The sequence below is a fragment of the Bos mutus genome, chromosome 21 (genome assembly GCF_027580195.1).
Source record: "Bos mutus isolate GX-2022 chromosome 21, NWIPB_WYAK_1.1, whole genome shotgun sequence".
In the NCBI taxonomy this organism is placed as follows: Eukaryota; Metazoa; Chordata; class Mammalia; order Artiodactyla; family Bovidae; genus Bos; species Bos mutus.
In genome coordinates, this window is record NC_091637.1 from 41,325,975 (window position 1) to 41,350,080 (window position 24,106).

At 38.9% G+C, this 24,106-nt stretch overlaps 1 protein-coding gene across 2 annotated transcripts in view; it reads left to right on the forward strand.

Annotated features, from left to right (window-relative positions):
* Positions 1 to 24,106, forward strand: part of NUBPL (NUBP iron-sulfur cluster assembly factor, mitochondrial) — a 243,748-nt gene that overhangs the window by 171,445 nt on the left and 48,197 nt on the right. For both annotated transcript variants that reach the window (XM_070358699.1, XM_070358700.1), the window contains exon 7: positions 7,802 to 7,895. In XM_070358699.1, the coding sequence (XP_070214800.1) occupies positions 7,802 to 7,895 (94 nt within the window). The remainder of the gene's footprint in view (positions 1 to 7,801; positions 7,896 to 24,106) is intronic.

A 24,106-nucleotide genomic window follows, 5' to 3' on the forward strand; every position in this document is an offset into this window, starting at 1 on the left:
AAGAGGAGGTGGCAAGAATACACAGAAGAACTGTACAAAAAAGATCTTCACGACCCAGATAATCACAATGATGTGATCACTCACCTAGAGCCAGATATCCTGGAATGTGAAGTCAAGTGGGCCTTAGAAAGCACCACTACGATCAAAGCTAGAGGAGGTGATGGAATTCCAGTTGAGCTATTTCAAATCCTGAAAGATGATGCTGTGAAAGTGCTGCACTCAATATGCCAGCAAATTTGGAAAACTCAGCAGTGGCCACAGGACTGGAAAAGGTCAGTTTTCATTCCAATCCCAAAGAAAGGCAATGCCAAACAATGCTCAAACTACCACACAGTTGCACTCATCTCACATGCTAGTAAAGTAATGCTCAAAATTCTCCAAGCCAGGCTTCAGTAGTACGTGAACCGTGAACTTCCTGATGTTCAAGCTGGTTTTAGAAAAGGCAGAGGAACCAGAGACCAAATTGCCAACATCCTCTGGATCATGGAAAAAGCAAGAGAGTTCCAGAAAAACATCCATGTCTGCTTTATTGACTATGTCAAAGCCTTTGACTGTGTGGATCACAATAAACTGTGGGAAATTCTGAAAGAGATGGGAATACCAGACCACCTGACCTGCCTCTTGATAAATTGGTATGCAGGTCAGGAAGCAACAGTTAGAACTGGACATGGAACAACAGACTGGTTCCAAACAGGAAAAGGAGTTTGTCAAGGCTGTATATTGTCACCCTGCTTATTTAACTTCTATGCAGAGTACATCATGAGAAACGCTGGACTGGAAGAAGCACAAGCTGGAATCAAGATCGCTGGGAGAAATATCAATAACCTCAGATATGCAGATGACACCACCCTTATGGCAGAAAGGAAGAGGAACTAAAAAGCCTCTTGAGAAAGTGAAAGAGGAGAGTGAAAAAGTTGGCTTAAAGCTCAACATTCAGAAAACGAAGATCATGGCATCCGGTCCCATCACTTCATGGAAAATAGATGGGGAAGCAGTGAAAACAGTTTCAGACTTTATTTTTTGGGGCTCCAAAATCACTACAGATGGTGAGTGCAGCCATGAAATTAAAAGACGCTTACTCCTCAGAAGAAAAGCTATGACCAACCTAGATAGCATATTGTAAAGCAGAGACATTACTTTGCCAACAAAGGTTCATCTAGTCAAGGCTATGGTTTTTCCTGTGGTCATGTATGGATGTGAGAGTTGGACTGTGAAGAAGGCTGAGCACTGAAGAATTGATGCTTTTAAACCGTGGTATTGGAGAAGACTCTTGAGAGTCCCTAGGACTGCAAGGAGATCCAACCAGTCCATTCTGAAGGAGATCAGCCCTGGGATTTCTTTGGAAGGAATGATGCTAAAGCTGAAACTCCAGTACTTTGGCCACCTCATGCGAAGAGTTGAGTCATTGGAAAAGGCTCTGATGCTGGGAGGGATTGGGGGTAGGAGAAGAAGGGGACGACAGAGGATGAGATGGCTGGATGGCATCACTGACTCTATGGACATGAGTCTGGGTGAACTCCGGGATTTGGTGATGGACAGGGAGGCCTGGCGTGCTGCAATTCATTGGGTCACAAAGAGTCGGACACTACTGAGCGACTGAACCAAACTGAACCCCAGTTGGTGCTAGCTGAAATGTTTTCCTTGAATAAGGTTGACAAAAAAGATAAATAGTAAGATGAGGACAAAAAATAAAAGTAATTTAGCAGAGATCTAGTAATTATTTCTGATGGCATACCCTTCAAGTGTTGGTTGTCTTAATAACAGAGAAAGAGCAATTTAAAAAAGCAATACCATAAGATGTGCTGTTTTAGCAAATACAAATGCATATTTATAAGACAGGAAAAAACAGCTGTTCTAATGTTATCTGAAGGACTTTGGACAAAGCTTAGTGACTGATTTGATTCCAAAAGTCCTGTATCTCAAACACTTTAGAGGAAATTAAAAGTTACATGTAACTGTGTAAAAGAGACATCTTGCACAGAGCTTCTGTTGGCAGACTGAGGTCTGAACTGTTGCTCCTAATCTGTACCACATCCCATCCTTCTCAATTGCCCTGAACACTGATTTTTTTTTTTTTTTTAATCTCCTATTATGCTGTTTATGTGCCCCTTCAGATACGATGCACCTATTTGACTCCCTAACTGCATTGCTGGGTTCTCTGCTGCAGCACTGCCTCTTTATCCATAGGGCATCTCTGAACCACCTTGGTAACTCCACTCCTAGACTGACTCAGTCTGTCCCACTGGGATCTTTTAAGTCTAGAGCCTGAGAGGCAGCTGAGAAGGTTTTACCAGAGGTGGAGTTACCTTGAAGGTAATGAAGCTTAAGTTCAGGATTCCACACAGTCTTGGGTTATAGAATGTTCTCAGTGGACAGCGGAAGCCGGTTGCAGTCAGGGACAATTTCTGTGTAAGCATTTCTGGTGTTCAGGAGGTCTTGGAGAAAGGAACTCTAAGGTGCTAGCATGTTATGATGATTTCTTTTACATTCTAAATAAATATTCACTTTTGTATCTAGTTTTGCATTCCTGACTTTGCATTCTTATTCTTAGAGAAGACCACCGAAGTTGTATGTGCTCCATGACACAAAGTCCGGGTGTTCTGCTGTGCTGTGTGCTCTGTTACTAAGTCATGTCTGACTCTTTGATACCCCATGGACTATAGCCCACCAGGCTCCTCTGTCAATGAGATTTTTCAGGCAAAAATACTGGAGTGGGTTGCCATCCCCTTCTCCAGGGGATCTTCCCGACCCAGGGATTAAATCTGCGTCTCCTGCATCGTCAGGCAGATTCTTTACCATAAAGTCTCCTGGGAAGCCAGGATCTGCTGCTGGGTTTTACTAAATTAGATGCCTGGGTGTTTTGCTAGTACTTATTTCCCTGCATTTAGTAATGAATAATTTATGTGAGTAAATCCACACTGAATAGAATATAAAGAATCCCCAAATCATTCTAAAATCGATGCTTTGGTAGTTCTTTTACAAGAGAACTGGAACTTTCTGGCAGACAGTATATTTTAATATATTAATATTGTATTCCTTGAGAGCTTCCCTGGTGGCTCAGTTGGTAAAGAATCTGTCTGCACTGCAGGAGACCTGTGTTCGATCCCTGGGTTAGGAAGATCCCCTGGAGAAGGAAATGGCAACCCACTCCAGTATTCTTGTCTGGGAAATCCCGACAGAGTAGACTGGTGAGCCCCAGTCCATGGGGTTGCAAAGAGTTGGATATTACTGAACAACTAACATTTAATTTCAATATTATAATAATTTGTTAATTGGGGTCACAAAAAGTCAGACATGACTTAGTGACTGAACAACAATAATGTGTTAATTATGTTAATTTTATATTATTATATATTCATCAATAGCCATATATTGATATATTAGTGAATGCCATAAAACTAGAAATCAGATACTGAGTTCAGTTCAAGTCTACAAGCCTTGGTGAAATGCCTACTATGTGTGATGAAGGTTCTGGGCCAGGTTTTTTATTTTTCCCATAGAGTTTGAATTCAGTTTAAGAGTCATTTGAAATTCATTGCCTTAACAGTGTAGTATTTTTAGTTCCTTGGAAATATAATAGGAATTCTCTTTAAAGATGTAAGAAATTGGAGCCAATGTGATAAATATGATTAAATGCCAAGGAACAACAATTATAAATTGTTGGCGCTAGTCATTTGATGTCCTCTGAAACAAAGAGGCTTGTCAGTTTGCCAGTACTAGGAGTTTCAGTGTAGAGGGTGTAAAATGAAAAGTATCCTTATATTCTTGTAAATAGTTTCATAGATGATGGCCATGGGTAACTTAGGGATAACTGTTTTCAAACCAAGAAACCCCATATTGAAAGTGAACTACTTCATGTTCATCATTTCATCATTCTCTTAAAGTGTGTCATGTAATCAGTATCAAATACTTGTGATTGAGAAATATCATAGAATTCCTAAAAGACATGTCAGTATATAATGTCAGATATTGATAAATGTTTTCAAGAAAAACACATTCAGAGAAGGAAAGAGACTGATGGTTGGAGGAGTGCTGTTTTAGAAAGGCTGTGCTGCCTTCCTAGCTATTCCATGAATGTACCAAGCGTATCCCCATCTCAGGGTCTTTCCACTTGCCATTGCTTCTGCCTAGAATGCTTTCTAAGAATTGCATGCTATTTTTCTCACTTCAGACTCTGACCACCCTGTCGAAGGTAGTCCCTTACACCACATTCTATTCCTTTTCTCTCTTCTTCATGTGTTCCTCACTATCTGACCCTGGGAACTAAAGAGACTCAAAGAACTCCTTTGATAAATTCTTAGCTGTCTGAACTCTTACTGCCCACTCTCTGAAACTCAGAAATTGAAGACTTTTAAAATGTTTCTTGCTGTTTGATCTGGATATATCCAAATCAGGAACCAAGTAATTCTGCATAGAAAGGGATGCTTGTTTTCTTTGTAGTACTTTTTACTCTTTGTCTTTCTGTTTATCTACCTGTCTCCCTCACTAAAACTATAGTTGCTTAGTGGCTGGGACTTTGTTTTTTTCATTGCTGTCTATTCACCACCTGGAACAGTGCCTGGAATCATTTCTTTTCTCAGTAAATATATGTTGAAAAAATGTATTAAAACATAAATGAATCCATCAGACCCAATATCATATTTTAAGAATATCTGACTTTGTGGAAAAGGCTTATTTCACATTATTAAGTTTTAAGAAGCAGGATACACAGTATAATTTCCATTTCCTTTTTAAAAAATGTTAAGTATTTGCATGTGTGTATTTATTCATCCATTCCTTGAAAGAAAACTTGAGCGTCTCCTATGTGTCCATTCTATGTTAGATATTCTAAGTCATCTACAGTTTCATGAGAAGATAGATACTGAAAAGATAGTAAACGAATGCCATCTTTCCTCTTGCACTGCTCTTCAGCTATGTTGATCTTTCAATTCTCTCACTAACCTTTTTTGCACAGGTTATATCATTTTGTGTTGAATATTTCTCTCCCTCTGTACTGTAAATTCTGTGAGACTAGGGACCATGATACTATTCAATTATTAATTACCTTGCTCAATGCCTGATATAGAGTAGATACTCAGTAAATATTGTTGGTTGAATGAATGAACAAATGATTAGAAGAATTGTTCCTACATAATAGGAACAGCATATCTAATCTTTAATGAAATTTATGGGAAGTGATTTTCAAGCTGCAGCCTCAAGAATGAGGAGGAATTAGCAAGTAAAGAAGACCAGGTAGAAGTTCTAAAGCTTAAGCTCAGCCTTTATTCTAAAAGCAATGGAGGAGTTTTAAACAAACAAACAAAAAAACACTGCACTATCAAATCATTTTTGTCTGTGGTATTAAGAATAGACTGTATGGGCAATGCTGATACAAGGAAATTGGTTGGGAGATTTTGGTGATAAATGACTGTGGTTCATGTTGGGTTCTTGGCCATGCAGAAGGAGAAGTGAATACATTTCATAGATTTTTTAGAAAGTTTAATATAAATGGTGAGGGAAAGGGAACAAGTTAAGTATGATCCCAAGTCTTTGTATTAGACAACTGAGAGGACCTTACAGCCATTTGCTGAAACTGGGGATTCATAAGGAAGAACCATTTAAGGAGAAAAGAGCTTGAAGTACCCTTGGTGGTGGTGGTGGTTTAGTCGCTAAGTTGTGTCTGACTCTTGGGACCCCCATGGACTGTTGCCTGCCATGCTCCTCTGTCCATGGGATTTCCCAGGCAAGAATACTGGATTGCGTTGCCATTTCCTTCTCCAGGGGACCTTTCTGAGCCAAGGATCGAACCCAGGTCTCCTGAATTGCAGACAGATTCTTTAAAAACCAACTGAACCACTAGGAAAGCCCCAAAGTATCCTTGATACCTATTTAATTGAGGCTGAACATTTTTCTAGGTATAGATACTTAGAAAAGTGACTGAAAAGTAATAATCAAATGCTAATAGTTTGGAAATCTAGTTATATTTATAAAATTTTCTTATCAAGTTTCAGTTTTCGTTATTAGTGTGTTATATGAAGAAAAAATAATAAACATTAAAAATTTTAGTAGGATCTGATACAGGAAACAAAGTGCTCTTTCTACCCCCTTCTGGGGTGCTCTTTCTACCCTCTTCTGATGTCTATGTCAGAAGCTTTCTCTATCTCCTTTATACTTTAACAAAACTTTATTACACAAAAGCTCCGAGCTATCAAGCCTCATCTCTGGCCCCAGATTGAATTCTTCTCCTCCAGAGGCCAAGAATCCCGGCGTCTTTGAGTGATTCAGCAACAACCTTTCATCTTGGGGGCTCGTCCAGGATTCTTCAGGACATGATACTGGGGCAACTTACTCCGTGCTTACTGAAGCCCCTGGCCACTTTCTTCCCGATCCACTTCCATAATGGGACTGTCTGGACGAGCCAAAAGATGGGCCTGATAATCTATGTGAGCCTACTTCTGCTGACTCCAAAAATCCTGAGTCTGCCGTTTGATCCTCAAGACAATTCCTTCCTATCCTGGGTTCACTCCTACGCAGCATTTCACAATCAGTCTAACTGCTGGGTCTGTGGGGTGCTCCCCTCTTCATCAGTGGAAGGCTTCCTGTGGTGGACATCTCCACTTCAAGGAAAAGACTTTCTCCAAGTCTGCAAACACCTTCAACAACAATCGCATGTGATGCCTCTTCTTAAACTGATGACATCTAACAACCTTAAGATGGACTGACGTATCTATGGACATAATGTGACTTTTCATTTTGATTTTAACTTGGTTTAATGACTATTTTGCCTTATGTCTGTAACTGTATAATGGGGTTTTCTAACCGTCTAAAAGCTTTTAATTTACAAATGGTTGTCCAAGCTCCTATGAGTGCCATAGGCTCCTCCAACTATTACTTGGGGCCACTGCATCAGAGACCCTCAATATGAGGGTTAGGAGAATATGTTGCCTCAACAATTTAGGGACCACACCCCTAAGCAGCAGGAAGTAGTTATGGAATGAAAATGACACCCCTTTCCCTTGGCAACACAATTCTCCTAAAAGAAAAGGGGGGAATGAAAGAGTAATTTCCTAGGCAGGTTGATAAGAAGTCTAGGGGTCCCCAAGGAGAGAGGGGTCTGAAATTCTTGAGGCAGGAGAAAGGACAAACTTTTTTTCCCTCTACATTCCTTAGGATTATGTATCCTGCCTGAGGACAATCTCTGGATTAAACCTTCTGGCTAATCCTGTTATCTTAAAATGTAAATTATGGGAGTAGGTCTGGTGAGGTCTTTACAACCTCCAGACATTCTTTGAATTCACTGGAGAGTATATAACTCCATTGCTAACACTAGCAAGTGGGTGCTCTTTCTACCCCCTTCTGATGCCTATGTCAGAAGCTTTCTCTATCTCCTTTATACTTTAATAAAACTTTATTACGCACACACACACACACAAAAAAAACTTGAAGGACAAAAAGCTAAGACCTCCTTAGGTAAAATTAGGGCTGTTCTCAGTGAAAATAGATTATTGGTCCCGAAGTCCATTGTGCAATGATATCATCATTATGGTATTGTGTGTGTTTTGTGGGATCATCTGAAAACTTAACCTTATTGGTCAGAGAAGGTCTGCTAGAAGCAAAGATGGTTTCTTATACGTCCATATCAGCCCTTAGCATAGTCCCTGGCACTTAGTAATCTTATTTTAGATTTGTTATTATTTCATTATTCTAGAAAGTGAAAACTATCTATTATTTTAGATTTGTTATTAATTCATTTTTTTGTTTACATCACTATTCACCACATTTGTTTTTATAGTGATATTATTTGTGTCATCTTGGTTTTTAGGTAGATTGGGGTCAACTGGATTATCTGGTTGTTGACATGCCACCAGGAACTGGAGACGTGCAGTTATCAGTCTCACAGAATGTTCCCATTTCAGGTAACTCTTACAGTTAAACGGAATTTGTGCTATCCTTGATGTTTTGTTATTGTCATACAGTAAAACAAACTCTATGACAGGCAAACATTTTTGTGTCTTAAAAACATTATCATTTATAAATTTACCTTTAGAAATCAGATTCACGAACAAAAGTTGCAAAGAACTGCCAAACAAAAATATAAAGAAAGACACTTTGAAAAGGTAGTTATGTTAGTCTGTGTTTTAGAAAAGAAGTAGTGCTTAAGTATTATTTAGTTAAAACCTGGCTTTTTGGTTCACAGTCGTTCAGCACTTACAGCATGGTGCCTGATATGTGGCAGGCACTCAGTAATATTTATTGAATGAATATTGAATAAGAATAAATACTGGGAAAATTTGGCTTTTTAATAAATACAACTATGGGAAAATTTTATATCCTGCCGATTAGTTAATGTTAAAGTTGAGAGCAATAAACATGTTCGTTTACATCAAATACAAAATATATAACACTTCAGTATGGTAGTGGATATCTTTTTATGCAATGGAATTTAAATATTAGTATTAGCTTTTATATTGAACCTGTTTCTAAGGATTTTCCTGGATTCCAATGCAAAAATAGTTGTAAATCTCTCTGTAAATCTCTCTTATATACATATAGGACTTTGAGGAAAATAATGGAATTTTAAAATGTCTTTTCAAATCTGTTATTTGTTGGTAATAAATAACCAGGAGCTATCATGGACAGTCACCAAAAAGTTTAGAAACTAGGTATTTGATAATATATATACATTCTTCCTGTGGTCATGTATGGATGTGAGAGTTGGACTGTGAAGAAGGCCGAGAGCCAAAGAATTGATGCTTTTGAACTGTGGTGTTGGAGAAGACTCTTGAGAGTCCCTTGGACTGCAAGGAGATCCAACCAGTCCATTCTGAAGGAGATCAGCCCTGGGATTTCTTTGGAAGGAATGATGCTAAAGCTGAAACTCCAGTACTTTGGCCACCTCATGTGAAGAGTTGACTCATTGGAAAAGACTCTGATGCTGGGAGGGATTGGGGGTAAGAGGAGAAGGGGACGACAGAGGATGAGATGGCCGGATGGCATCACTGACTCGATGGACATGAGTCTGAGTGAACTCCGGGAGTTGGTAATGGACAGGGAGGCCTGGCGTGCTGCGATTCATGGGGTCGCAAAGAGTCGGACATGACTGAGCAACTGATCTGATCTGATCTGATCTGATACATTCTTTGAAAATATCATTATGATATTACTAATAATTATGACTGCTTTTGATATTTTAATTAGATTTGTAACCTTTCTGGAGCCTGAGGCTTTTACTTTGTTGGGGCAAATTATAATGCATGAGATGGGAGTAAAGTGCAGTAAAACAGGAAAGTAATTTGTCCTTTCTGTAGTCAGAGTTCTAAATAGTCTGTATTTTTTTCTTTTTAAAGTAGTTTTGGGACTTTTATTTTTTAAATACCAAGAGTAATCGCTAAATGTTTATTGAATAAGTTGTACTCCTTGAACTTTGAAATGCCTGTTGCAGGATTCCAAAACTCTTATTTATGTGGATAATATTGATAAAGTTGAGCTAAATTATTATTTATTCCCTGAGTTGTGAATTGGTACCTTGAAAAAATTTAATTTACTTCACACAGATAAACGGATGTCCCTAAGCAATTTTCCTTTGTTTATTCAGATAATAGCCCCTCTATCTGGATAGGATTTATGATTATATCACCCTGTTTAATTTGTGCTTATACTCTAAAACAAATAATGTGTAGATTGAGGTTAAGATTTACTTCTCCTTTGAGGATTTCTTTATAATGTCCTAAAATTTAACTAGTATCTCTATTTCTTACCTTTGATGAAGAGTCTACCCTGTAATAGGTAATTAATGTTCAGTTCAGTTCAGTTCAGTCGCTCAGTCGTGTCTGACTCTTTGCGACCACATGAATCTCAGCACGCCAGGCCTCCCTGTCCATCACCAACTCCAAGAGTTCACTCAGACTCAACGTCCATCGAGTCAGTGATGCCATCCATCCATCTCATCCTCTGGCGTCCCCTTCTCCTCCTGCTCCCAATTCCTCCCAGCATCAGAGTCTTTTCCAATGAGTCAACTCTTCACATGAGGTGGCCAAAGTACTGGAGTTTCAGCTTCAATATCATTCCTTCCAATGAATACCTAGGACTGATCTCCTTTAGAATGGACTGGTTGGATCTCCTTGCAGTCCAAGGGACTCTCAAGAGTCTTCTCCAACACCACAGTTCAAAAGCATCAATTCTTCGGTGCTCAGCCTTCTTCACAGTCCAACTCTCACATCCATACATGACCACTGGAAAAACCATAGCCTTGACTAGACGGACCTTTGTTGGCAAAGTAATGTCTCTGCTTTTCAGTATGTTAGATGAATAAAAAGCAATGTTTTTAGAATTTTGCTCAAATGTGCATGACGGATCAATAGCATTGCGTACATTCATGCTGTTGTGCAGCCATCACCACCATCCATCTCCAGAGCTTTCTCATCTTCCCAAACTGCAGCTCTTTACCCATTAAACAATAACTCTGAATTCCCTCCTACCCCAGCCCCTGGTAAGCACCATTCAGAAACAGTATTTTTTACAATAAGATGAGAGAATGATTCTAGAATGAGGAAAACATATTTATAAGATTGCATTAAACATAAACCTAACATTGATTTTATGATTTAATAATAAACTTTAATTATTTTTTAAAATGAAGAAACAGTGTTTCCTTCTTAATTTTGTTGTCATTCTTAAAATCTGCCTTTGAGAAAAACTCATCAACTCAGTTTATGCTGTACTCCATAGTAGGTAGCTGCTGCTGCTGTTGCTACTGCTTCTTCTTCTTCAAGTTTTTGTTTTCATTTATCTTTTGTGCCTTTTTATTTGTTATTGAAGTATAGTTGAGGTTGCAAAGCAACAAATACTATCCATATGAAGGTAGGTACTTAGCACTGTACAGAATCCATGGATGGTTAAATCAAGTCTTTCCCATAGACAAGTGTTCCAAACCTTTTTTTGATTCTTGGACCTTTTTTTGATAATTTGATGTATAAATGGAAATGTATTTATACCTATAGAAACACAATTTTTATGTATAATTTCAGAAAGTTCACTGTCCTCAGGTTAAAAGTCCCATCTGAATCCTTGTACACCGTTGATGGGAATGTAAATTGGTACAGCCACTGGGGAAGACGGTAGGGAGGTTTCTCAAAAAACTGAAAATAGAACTACCATATAACTCAGCAGTTCCACTCCTGGATACATATCTGAGAGAAATGGAAATACTAATTCAAAAAGACAAACACACCCCAATGTTCATAGCAACATTATTTTCAATTGCCAAGATATGGAAGCAACCTAAATGCTATCAATAGATGAGTGGGTAAAGAAGATGTGGTGAGTATGTATATATATCTATGTATATCTATGTATACATATGTGTGCACACATACACACAATGGAATACTACTCAGCTGTAAAAAACAACAACAAAAAACAAAAAAAACAATGAAAACTTGCCATTTCCAACAACATGGATGGGCTTGGAGAGTATTGTGCTAAGTGAAAGAAGTCAGACAGAGAAAGACAAATACTGTACAATATCAGTTTTATGTGGAATCCCCAAAATACAACAAACTAGTGTATATAACAAAAAAGAAACAGACTTACAGATATAGAGAACAAACTAGTAGTTACTAGTTGAGGGAGGGAAGTGGAGAGAGGCAGCATAAGGGTAGGGAATAAGATATACAAAACAATATGTATAATATAAGCTACAAGGATATTATATTTTATAATACCTATAAATGGAACATAAAGTTTAAAAATTGTGACTAACTATATTACACACCTGTATATAGTATTGTATATCACTTATACTTGAAAACTAGAAGTCCCAGTCTTAGGAGATAGAGCAAAGGGAAGGGCAAGGAGAGGGAGTGGCGGGTAAGAAAAGAAACATGGATAGCTATAATATGGAGTACGAAGAAGTAATCTGAGAGATATAAACCCCATGGTATGGAGGAATGGCAGCCCACTCCAGTACTCTTGCCTGCAGAATCCCATGGACAAAGGACCCTGGTAGGCTACAATCCATGGGGTCGCAAAGCGTCGGACACAACTGAGTGAACAACACACACACACACACACACACACACACACACACACACACACACACGGAGGATCAAAGGAAGAAGAGATTATAGGTTTGAAGGGATTTGTAGAACACTTCATGGAGATGAGGTTTAAAGAATAAACAGTGCATTGGGGAGCATTTTAAGATCGTGCCACACCTAGTTTGTCTTGTCTTGTCTCAGGAAAGAGATCTGAAAATGAAAATTCTAGTGTTCCATAATTCTGTTATGGAAAATTAATGTATATTTCACTTCCCGATTCTGATCCATTAAAAAAACAATCGGACCAGGTAGTAAAGATGCTTTCAAAAATACAGAAACTTAGCTATATCTGGACTATAACACTAAAATTTTCGTTTATCAGTATTTTCTAAATTTTCTTTAACAAATGTGCATATTTTTATAATTTAAAAAAAGTAGGTCAAAAGCACTCATTCTTTTTTTTTTAGAATTGAAGTATAGATGGTTTACAATGTTGTATTAGTTTCTGCTGTACAGCAGAGTGATTCACTTATACACATACATATGTTCTTTTTCATATTCTTTTCTGTTGTGGTTTACCACAGAATATTGAATGTAGTTTTCCTGTGCTGTACAGTAGGATCTTGTTGATCTACATATAGTCGTTTGCATCTGCTAACCCCAAACTCCCCTACTCCATCCCTTCCACATCCCGCTTTCCCCTTGGCAACCACCAGCTATTCTCTATGTCTGTGAGTCTGTTTTTCTTTTGTAAATATGTTTGTTTGTGTTGTGTTTTAGACTCCACATATGGGTGATATCGTATGGTATTTGTCTTTCTTTTTCTGATTTACTTTGCTTAGTATGATAATCTCTAGGTCCATCCATGTAGCTTCAAATGGCATTATTTCATTCTTTTTTATGGCTGAGTAATATTCCTATATATATATATATATATACACACATGTTAAGTTGCTTCAGTCACGTCTGACTGACTGTGACCTCATGGACTGTAGCCTCCCAGGCTTCTCTGACCATGGGATTTTCAAGACAAGAATACTGGAGTGGATTGCCATTTCTTCCACCAGGGAATCTTTCAGACTCAGGGATTGACCCACCTCTTCTGTGTCTCCTACACTGGTAGGCAGATTCTCTACCACTGAGCCACCCAGGAACCCCTATATGTGTGTGTGTGTGTGTGTGTGTGTGTGTGTGTATGTATGTGTATGTAGGAGAAAGAAATGACAACCCACTCCAGTATTCTTGCTGGAAAAATATCATGGACAGAGGAGCCTGGCATGCATGACTAAAACCACTGAGTGTATATATCTGTGTGTGTGTGTACAGCCAGCACAGCAGGTAGGGATCGAAAGTGGTTGACGCAGTTTGGGAAAAAGAAACTAGAGACAGAGTTAAGTCGCCAGTCCAGGTTTGATGCACGATACTGGATGCTTGGGGCTGGTGCACTGGGACGACCCAGAGGGATGGTATGGGGAGGGAGGAGGGAGGAGGGTTGAGGATGGGGAACACATGTATACCTGTGGTGGATTCATTTTGATATTTGGCAAAACCAATACAATATTGTAAAGTTTAAAAATAAAATAAAATTAAAAAAAAAGAGAGACAGAGTTAAAGGTTTAAAGATGGGACCGGTGGACTCAAGACCTCTTAGATCAAGAGCCCTGTTCCTTGGAGCCACATCACTTTTATTTAGTGTCTTGGCAAGCAGAAAGTATCTGTTGTGTTGCAATAAAGTCAGCCTCCTGTGTTCCCAGTCACGTCTCCCATTTTATTGATTACTTTAAACTATCTTTGTTAGTTTTTGTACAAGGGGTATCACCTAGCTGGAGGTCATAGACCCGCATATGCCTTGGGAAAACATCTTAGTGTGTGCACAAGCAGCATTCTGGACTTGCTCTGACCCAGTGTTCCAAGGTCCACACTGTGTTTTTCCTTAGCTTAGCAGGGCATGACAACCCCAACTGATCAACCCAATGTACTTTTATTTGGGTTATGCTGTATTGCTGTATTTTGCTTTTATTCTTTTCCCATGGTGATTTTCTCATGGCTTAGCCAGAGCAACAGGTGGCTGACTATTAACTCCTGCATATATATATAATATATAATATATATATCTCACATCTTCTTAATCCGTTCATCTGTTGATGGACATTTAGGCTGTTTCCACGTCTTGACTATTGTAAATAGTGCTGTTGTGAACATAGCACATATATCTTTGAACTATAGTTTCTTCTGGATATAGGCCTGAGTAGGATTGCTGGATCATATGGCAACTTTATTTTTAGCTTTTTGAGAAACCTCCATACTGGTTTTAATAGTGGCTTCACCAACGCACGTTCCCACCAATGGTGTAAGAGGGTGCCCTTTTTTCTCCACATCCTCTCCAGCATTTGTTATTGGTAGATTTTTCAATAATGGACATTCTGACTGGTGTGAGGTGGTATCTCATTGTAATTTTGATTTGCATTTCTCTAATAATTAGCAGTTTGAGCATCTTTTCCATGGCCCTGTTGGCCATCTGTTTGTTTTCTTTGGAAAAATGTCTATTTAGGTCTTCTGCCCATTTTTAAATAGGGTTATTTGGTTTTTTGTTGTTGAGTTGTATAAGCTGTTTATACATTTTGACAGTTAAGCTCTTGTCAGTTGTATCAGTTGCAAATATTTTCTCCCAATCCATAGATTGTCTTTTCATTTTGTTTATGGTTTCCTTTTCTGAGAAAACACTCATTCTTTAAAGACAATACATTTCTGTGTAAACAGATACCATGATGATTGGCTGTTATTAACAAACTGCCACTTAATGACAGTTTTCCATGTGTTAGTTTTTTATTTGAGGATCACAGGTGTTATATTATGTCTATTTTCTTAAATTTTTGAAGGGCTAAGTAACTTTCTCAAGACCACACAGTTACAATGAGTCATAGCAGAGGTTTTATTAGTTCTGATTGAGTTTAAAGCTTATACTGTCAAGCTCTACATCATGCTGCCCTAGTAGAAAACCCAGCAATATTTGACTGATGGATTTACTAAGTTTAGTTCTAGTCCATTCAACCCATTTAGGCTGTAAATATTCTAATCTAAGTTATCTCTAATAAAAATAAACTTGTCTGTGAATATGTCTAAACCCATGCACCCTATGTGGTGAGTATCCAACCAGTGGTCTAGATTGGTTTCTCCTGCATTCAAGGCTTTTGCTTATTTGTTTCTGACTCCTGAAAGATTGCTTTGGGCCTCTTTATACATCCTAGGGAAGACCTGAAGGCAGTCTAGAAGCAGTCTCCTTTGGGCTTTAGGAAAGTAGTATTAGTCGCTCAGTTATGTCCAACCCTTTGCAACCCCATGAACTGCAGCCTGCCAAGCTCCTCTGTTCATGGGATTTCCTAGGCAAGCAAAATGGAGTGGGTAGCCATTTCCTTCTCTAGGGGATCTTCCTGACCCAGGGATGGAACCCAGGTCTCCCACGTTGCAGGCAGACTCTTTACCATCTGAGTCACCAGGGACGCCCTAGGAGACCTCCAAATCATTCTTGGGAAGACTGGTGTTGTCTTTGGGGCTGGTCATACTGGTCATGGGCCTTTGGCTGGTTTCCAGGCACACTGGCTCTCAGTATAGAATTGCAGCTCTTGGTGTTAATATAATGATGGTTTATTATGTCAATGTTAAAGTTAATAGCAGTGAGAAGACTAGATTTTCTATAGTGAACATGTCTTAATTTTATAATGAGAAAAACAGAGCAAGCCGGACATATCAGAAACACACCAGAAAGGATATGAGGGGATGTTGAGGGGACAAGTGCATTGGTGATTGTCTCTGTATATGTATATTTCTTACAGGCTTAGGTCCTGAAGTGTAGTTTTATTCAGGCCATGGTCATTTCATAGCTAACATTTCTAAGTAAATACTAAAATTGAGCCAGTTCCCAGGATTTAGAGGGAAGGGCACCAACCAAAGACTTACTGGCCTGGCTTGAATCATGGCTTTCATCACTTCATATAATCTGGAACAGCCTGACAGAATCATGTCTGCCCTTCTAGACCTACCTGAATTATCTTTCTCTAATTATGAACCTCATTTTCCTTTTTTCTTATCATTGACTTTAGAACTCTTTTAGGATACTCTGTGTTATACTTTTTCTTATGTCCCATATCCCACAAACCACAGAAACTTTTACAACTCTCAATTGAGCCCCGCTATGATTCGACTTCCTTTTCTTTCCCACTAAACTCCTTCGTATAACCTGGGATTACTCCCCCTAAACCTTACATACCCACTGCCCTTCTTTCCTACCTTTACTTTCTCTAATATAAGACACAGTTGACCCTCACTTAGAATGTCTTCCTTTCCCATTCACTGGGTACCCTGGTCCTGCTTACTCTTTATTCTAATGGCTACTACTTGCCATTTTCCCCTAGTCTCCCAGTTAGAAACCCTTTATCTCTCTTTGGAATTCACATAGCATTTTATTTGAACGATTTCTATAGCACTTCTTATGTTCTGTATTCAAAACTTACATAACTATGTTATCTTCTCTACCAGACTGTTACACTCTTGAGAGTAAAGCCTCTGCTTCATTCATCTTTGTGTTTCTTGCAGGGCCGAACTCAGTGCCTTCCTGTAATCACTCAGGAAATGTTGATCAGTGAATGAGTGTTTTATCTGTGTTGGTATTATCTTACCAACTAGGTGGTAAGCTGCTTGAATGCAATGATTTTTTCCCCACTTATTATAGTATTTCTTAGAGTATCTTGGGCAATGGCTTATGCAATTAATATTGATCGAATAAATGACAAAGTTAGTTGACTAGTTGTCACTGTTTATGTGCCCCCTTATCTAACTCATTCCTGTGATCTCTCCTAACCCAGCTGCTTTTACCTGGGAGCTCTTTTCTGTGTATCAGTTAAAGCATTACCTTTAAAAACATCAGTCAGTTCAGTTGTTCAGTCGTGTCCGACTCTTTGTGATCCCATGAACTGCAGCACACCAGGCTTCCCTGTCTATCACCAACTCCTAGAGCTTGTGCAAACTTATGTCCATTGAGTCGGTGATGCCATCCAACCATCTCATCCTCTGTTGTCCCCTTCTCCTCCTGCTTCAATCTTTCCCAGCATCAGGGTCTTTTCCAATGAGTCAGTTCTTTGCATCAGGTGGCCAAAATATTGAAGTTTCAGCTTCAGAATCAGCCCTTCCAATGAATATTCAGGACTGATTTCCTTTAGGATGGACTGGTTTGATCTCTTGGCAGTCAAAGCGACTCCCAAGAATCTTCTCCAATATCACAGTTCAAAAGCAACATAGATTTTATTTAATTCTTCCTTTGAGGGAAAAACATTTTCATTTTAGGGATTTCTTTATGCTATCTTTTTTCTTGTGTTATGTATAACATACTTGTGGTTAGTTGATATCTTTTGATACTAACTTTTCTTTGGTGTCTGGGATAATAGTATACATGTGGGCACTTGTTATTTGGTTACATGCAGGCTCTGTATTATGGGCTTCCCAAGTGGCTCAGGGGTAAAGAATCAGGTAAACCTGTAATGCAGGAGATGCAGGTTCGATTCCTGGGTTGGGAAGATCTCCTGGAGAAGGAAATAGCAACCCACTCCAGTATTCTTGCTTGGGAAATCCAACGGACAAGGGGTTGCAAAAGAGTAGACCAACTTAGTGACTAAACAGCAATAACAACAACAGGCTCTGTATAAAATTATGGATGAGAGTCACTAGTGCTGCTCCATTGAAGGTGATAAGAAATTCTTTTATTTACTTGCAGGGACATTTGGCAAGGGACTAAATATGTGATTATCTTTATGTGTGGAATACCTGCCTACCCCATAGACTTAGAAGGAGCAAATGAGATAATGAACATAAAAGCTCTATATAAATGTATAGTCATTTTTAGAAACTACTTGAACACTTTAGAAGAGTTTTTTTTGGGGGGGTGTGAAATGTTGTGAATTAGGAATCTTTATATGAACTTTGCATTTCTCCAACCCATGTTGAGAATGAAATTGTGTTTTATGCTTGTAAAGAGACATCATTTTGCAAAATTTATGGAGACAGACCTGTACAAGTAAAAGATCTTCTTTCCGAGTGCTAATTAGCAAGTCTTATTATGTGTTCCATTTTGTTCCATAGGATAGATGACAAGCTCATTATAAGAGGAAACTTTAAAGAAAAAAATCCTCCTCTTATTTGTTAAGAGTGTTGTGTAGCAAAAATAGTGATAAATGTGTTGGCAGCAGTATTAGTAGCTAATGATTTAAATTTGAGCTTCCGTGGACTACTGAATCATTATATACTGCAAATATCTAGTAGCTGTAGTAATTTCTAGAGGGAAAAGGGACAGAATAGAGGGTGAGAAATAATCAATTATAGTCCTTGCATTTGCTCTTGTCTTGTTGAACCTGTCAAAAGGAGAAGCCAGAGTTATCAGTGACAATTTTGTTGTGTTATTTTTCTTATTTTTTTTTGTTGCACAGTTTGCTGAGTTTTTGCTTGCTGTTTGTTTTGTTGTAAATTAGTTGGTGCCATATATTGAGTTGGGTATATTCCAGTGTTGACGTGTAGTGTTGTTGTTTTTGTTTTAATCCATAGTGATGTACTCTTGGGAATTATCGAACACTTAACTGCTCTCCATAATGGAAGAGGATTAATATTTCTTTGAGAAACATTATAAGTTCCTTGAAAGTCTGAAAATATAGGCACCATGTTACTATTTGAATTCTAATAGATGTTGCCTAAAATATTTTTCTTGCTTTGTTAGATGACTGACTCTTGGAATTAAGTGAAGAATTTATGCCTCTCATGAAATCTGTGAAGCATATTTTTGTTTTTTGAGAGACTAGAGAGTTTTAGTGACTCATATTAAGGTGCTGTATTAGTCAGGGTCCTAGCTGGAAAGAGGTGACACACTTTAAAAAGAATTAACAGAGTGAGTTTAATGAAGGGATTAGTTACCGAGGTGTGGGCAACAATCAGGAAACCAACAAGGGATGGAGAAATACCCAGAGGCTGGTGACAGTCAGGAATTTTTACTGACTGTCTGCCTGAAGGAACAGAGGGTGAAGCCTGTTAGTGAGACCTGGCGACTGCTGAAGTCATGGTAGAGGGGCTGTTTGTTGGGAGCTCTGACCACAGAGGAATGCAAGCAAGGGCAGAACTTCTGCAAGACAGAGAGGAAGCAGTGTGTGTGGTACTTACAGTGGTCCCACCTTTTTCTCCTCTCACAGCTTTGTGCCCTGCGTACCTGCTATGGCAGATCCCTATTGAAAGCCAGAAGATAAGGAAATTCAGGCGCTAGAATTCACACAGGTCAGCTACCTGGGTTGATCAGGACAGAGAATGAAGCAGAGCTTGGGAAAGAGGGAGAGGAAGGAAGTGGAGCATAGCAAGTGGAAAATAATCAAAACAGCTTTTTTTTTCCTTCATGGTTGTCATTATAACTGTGAATTAGTGACTTGTGATTGATGAAGCACAAAGATTCCTGCCTTCTGAAAGTTTGAAGCTAATACAGATTTCAGTAAAGTCAAATTAGTGAAAATTCATGCTATCAGATGTCAAAATTTTACTATCGTCAAATTAATGAACAGAATATTTATATTGGAGATAAACTGTGATGTTAAGTATATTTTGTTGCAGTGGGGAGTAATGGATTGAAGGGCTTATTTTGATAGGATAGAGTTATGAAAAAAAAGTTCTCCTTCACTTTATTAAATAAAAATAGATGCAGGAATAAAACTTCTGGAAATGATTCTTAAAATAGAAGGGACAAAGACTGAACACTCGTGAGGGCGGTACATGATCCCTTCTTGGTCTTCTTTCTTTTACTTCCAAGGAAGGGCATAGAAAGCAGCCAGGTGGTCCTCATGTGGGTGCTGTCTTCATTACTTTCCCACAAGGAGGGAGAAGCTACTGCGTGTGGCAGAGTAGGCAGCTAGACAATATGCTGAATATCCACGGACTCAAGCTGCACTAGCAGACTGGCATGGCATTATGGAAATGAGGTTATGCCCTTTCTTCCTGTCTGGAGCCCTTCCTGTCTGGACGCTACAGATAGAAGGAAAGCCCGAGGCCTTTCTGCCTCTTATTCGCTTAAATGAGATGAGATGGGAATTTTAAATTGGGCCACCTTAATATTTCAGTCATCATTTAAAGTGAAGGGCATTTATTGCTTATGAAAGGCAGTGGGCCTTTTGCCACATTAACTGAACTCCTATTCACTCATCGTAGATGCCAGTCCAAGCCCACACTTGTATTTTTCCCACCACCAGCTTGGGCTATTCAGTTATCTCTTTTACAGTAATACTCTTTGACTGCCCATTTTGACAGTAGTGTGTGTGTGTGTGTGTGTGCGTATAAAATTGTATTTTGTCTTTATTTGTGGCTGTCCTGTGTCTTTGTTGCCTTGCAGGCTCTTCTCTAGCTGTGGCAAGCGGAGTCTGTTCTCTAGTTGTGACGTGCAGGTTTCTCAGTGCGGTGGCTTCTCTCATTGCAGAGCATGGGCTCTAGGGCAAGCAAGGGGCTTCAGTAGTTGGACTCCTGGATTCTAGAACGCAGGCTCGACAGCTGTGGCCCATGGGTTTTGTTGTTTCACAGCCTGTGGGATCTTCCCGGATCAGGGATTGTACCTGTGTCTCCTGTATTGGCAGGGGAATTCTTTATCACTGAGTCACTGGAGAAGCCCAACAGTAGTTTTTATTACATGAATGGATCAGAAACATATTGTTGCCTTCATTAAGTAAATTACCATGGGCCATATTTGGCTGCTTTGGATTTTAGTGCTATTTTCTCCCTACATTGTACAATTTGTAATTACCTCAAATTGTAAAGCTTAAAGCATGCTTATACCTGATAGGTGGCAGACTTAGGTCATAGATTTCCCTAGTATTCAGAGATAGTAAATCTTCATTATGTTTTTGGTTTGTAGTGTGAAACTAAAGGAGACAGTCAGTTTTGGATTTCTCCCCTGGTGTATTTCCATAAAAATGTTGGGCAGGGTTATAATTAATGGATATTTGGCAAATAATCACATGATGAAGAAGAGAATTACTGTTTTATCCATCAAATTATAAAAATTCTTTCCAAAATAATTTTTTTTTGTTGTTTGTTAGGCAAATTGTAGCCAAGGATTAAAGACCAGGAATTGTATTCCAGTATTTTATCTTTAAGGACTCTCCTGGTATTCAGTCTGAAACTTCAGTCTTTGTTAGTTTGGGAATCAAATTATAAAGCAAATATAATGCTATTGGTTAATGAACAATAATGTTTCAAATTAAATGTAAGAAGCAGGGCCCCTGTATTTGTGTCAACATATATTATAGGTAGAAATTATAATGTGTCAGTTAACAGTTTAAGGAAATAGCCTAAGAATTAACAACTTTTAAACTATGACATGGAAAGACCCAGGATTTGAAAAACTTCCCCAAATGATTCTTATGTAGATATCAGAATCATTCTGTCTAGAACAACTTATCTGATAATTCCTTGATTTATCCAGCCTGTGTTTTGATGGGACCCTTCTGATATCGTTCATTCAGTTTTATCCTTGAAGAATTTCTAGGCACTTTGTTCATCATATGCCTGACAGCTAAAATTCCTTAATATCTTAAAGTTCAATGAATAGTTAATGGCCAAGGGATAGTCAGATTCATATTAAAAACTACTTTTAAATCTATTAAACATTTATATGTAGAAAAAGGATGAGACTCACAATCTATCATTTAAAATCTATCATTTGCACTTTGTCTTAGATGTTAAAGATTTGATCAGAGTGCTGTGTAGCTCTGAAGAATGTCTTCATATCTTAAGTATGATTTGAAACTGGAGCAAAGCTTTTCCATGAAAAATCTCAGTCTTTCTTTTGTGAAATACACCTGGTTAAATAAGTTAAGGTAATCAGGGTATAGCAGTTCTCTTCTTTGGGGTTCGTGTTAGAGAAACAATGTGTTCAGAAAGGAATGTGTATCATTATGAATAAAACAGCCTTTGGTGGTGGCTCACTGAGAGCATGGGCAGCTTGAGCTTTATGTGCATGCTGCACTCAATATGCCAGCAAATTTGGAAAACTCAGCAGTAGCCATAGGACTGGAAAAGGTCAGTTTTCATTCCAATCCCAAAGAAAGGCAATGCCAAAGAATGCTCAAACTACCGCACAATTGCACTCATCCCACACGCTAGTAAAGTAATGCTCAAAATTCTTCAAGCCAGGCTTCAGCAATATGTGAACCGTGAACTTCCTGATGTTCAAGCTGGTTTTAGAAAAGGCAGAGGAACCAGAGATCAAATTGCCAACATCCGCTGGATCATGGAAAAAGCAAGAGAGTTCCAGAAAAACATCTATTTCTGCTTTATTGACTATGCCAAAGCCTTTGACTGTGTGGATCACAATCAACTGTGGGAAATTCTGAAAGAGACAGAATACCAGACCACTTGACTTGCCTCTTGAGAAATCTGTATGCAGGTCAGGAAGCAACAGTTAGAACTGGACATAGAACAACAGACTGGTTCCAAATAGGAAAAGGAGTTCGTCAAGGCTGTATATTGTCACCCTGTTTATTTAACTTCTATGCAGAGTACATCATGAGAAACGCTGGCCTGGAAGAAACACAAGCTGGAATCAAGATTGCCGGGAGAAATGTCAATAACCTCAGATATGCAGATGACACCACCCTTATGGCAGAAAGGAAGAGGAACTAAAAAGGCTCTTGATGAAAGTGAAAGTGGAGAGTGAAAAAGTTGGCTTAAAGCTCAACATTCAGAAAACAAAGATCATGGCATCTGGTCCCATCACTTCATGGGAAATAGATGGGAAAACAGTGGAAATAGTGTCAGACTTTATTTTTCTGGGCTCGAAAATCACTACAGATGGTGACTGCAGCCATGAAATTAAAAGACGCTTACTCCTTGGAAGGAAAGTTATGACCAACCCAGATAGCATATTCAAAAGCAGAGACATTACTTTGCCAACAAAGGTCCGTCTAGTCAAGGCTATGGTTTTTCCAGTGGTCATGTATGGATGTGAGAGTTGGACTGTGAAGAAGGCTGAGCGCCGAAGAATTGATGCTTTTGAACTGTGGTGTTGGAGAAGAGTCTTGAGAGTCCCTTGGACTGCAAGGAGATCCAACCAGTCCATTCTGAAGGAGATCAGCCCTGGGATTTCTTTGGAAGGAATGATGCTAAAGCTGAAAATCCAATACTTTGACCACCTCATGTGAAGAGTTGACTCATTGGAAAAGACCCTGATGCTGGGAGGGATTGGGGGTAGGAGGAGAAGGGGACGACAGAGGATGAGATGGCTGGATGGCATCACTGACTCGATGGACGTGAGTCTGAGTGAACTCCGGGAGTTGGTGATGGACAGGGAGGCCTGGCGTGCTGCGATTCATGGGGTCGCAAAGAGTCGGACACGACTGAGCGACTGATCTGATCTGAACAGAGTTTGAAATCCAAAATATTAAATCTTAAGAGTCCAGCATGAACAGATGCTTATAGAAGAAGATTGCAGAGACATTTGTGTTAAACAAGTAGGCTTCTCTAGGTGTTTACTGATCAACATAAAGATGGACTCAAGACTTGAGGATTTAATCTTTACTGATAGTATCAGAACTGAGGGAAAGAATGAGAATGAGAGAGAGAGCGAGCATGTGAATAGAATATGAGAGAACTGGATGGTTCTAGCCCAAGCTCTTTAGAATCTCCAGAAACTTCTCTTATCCTCAGTGGTTCACAGTGAACGCAGTCTGAATCCCTAGTGAGTTCATCATTAAGGTAGGTGATTGGAAGCCTGTTGCCTTTGACTCCATTATTGAAGAGCTAATCTCTCTTTCTAAATAGCAGATGTGTGTCCAGATTCCTTTAACAAACTTGAATTCTTAATTAAAAGTGCACATGCTCTCTCTCACCAATGACTTTGAAATTCTGTGATTTCCACTAATTATTGTGTTTTATAATGCTTTTTGGCAGCAATTGGCATAATTTTCTGTGACAAAATTCATTTCTAAAGTGAGCAACGTAATGATTGATCTTTAAATTAGTAAAACCTATACCCTTTGTGACTATACCAATTCTCTCCTCTGTTGGAATGGAGTGTAGAA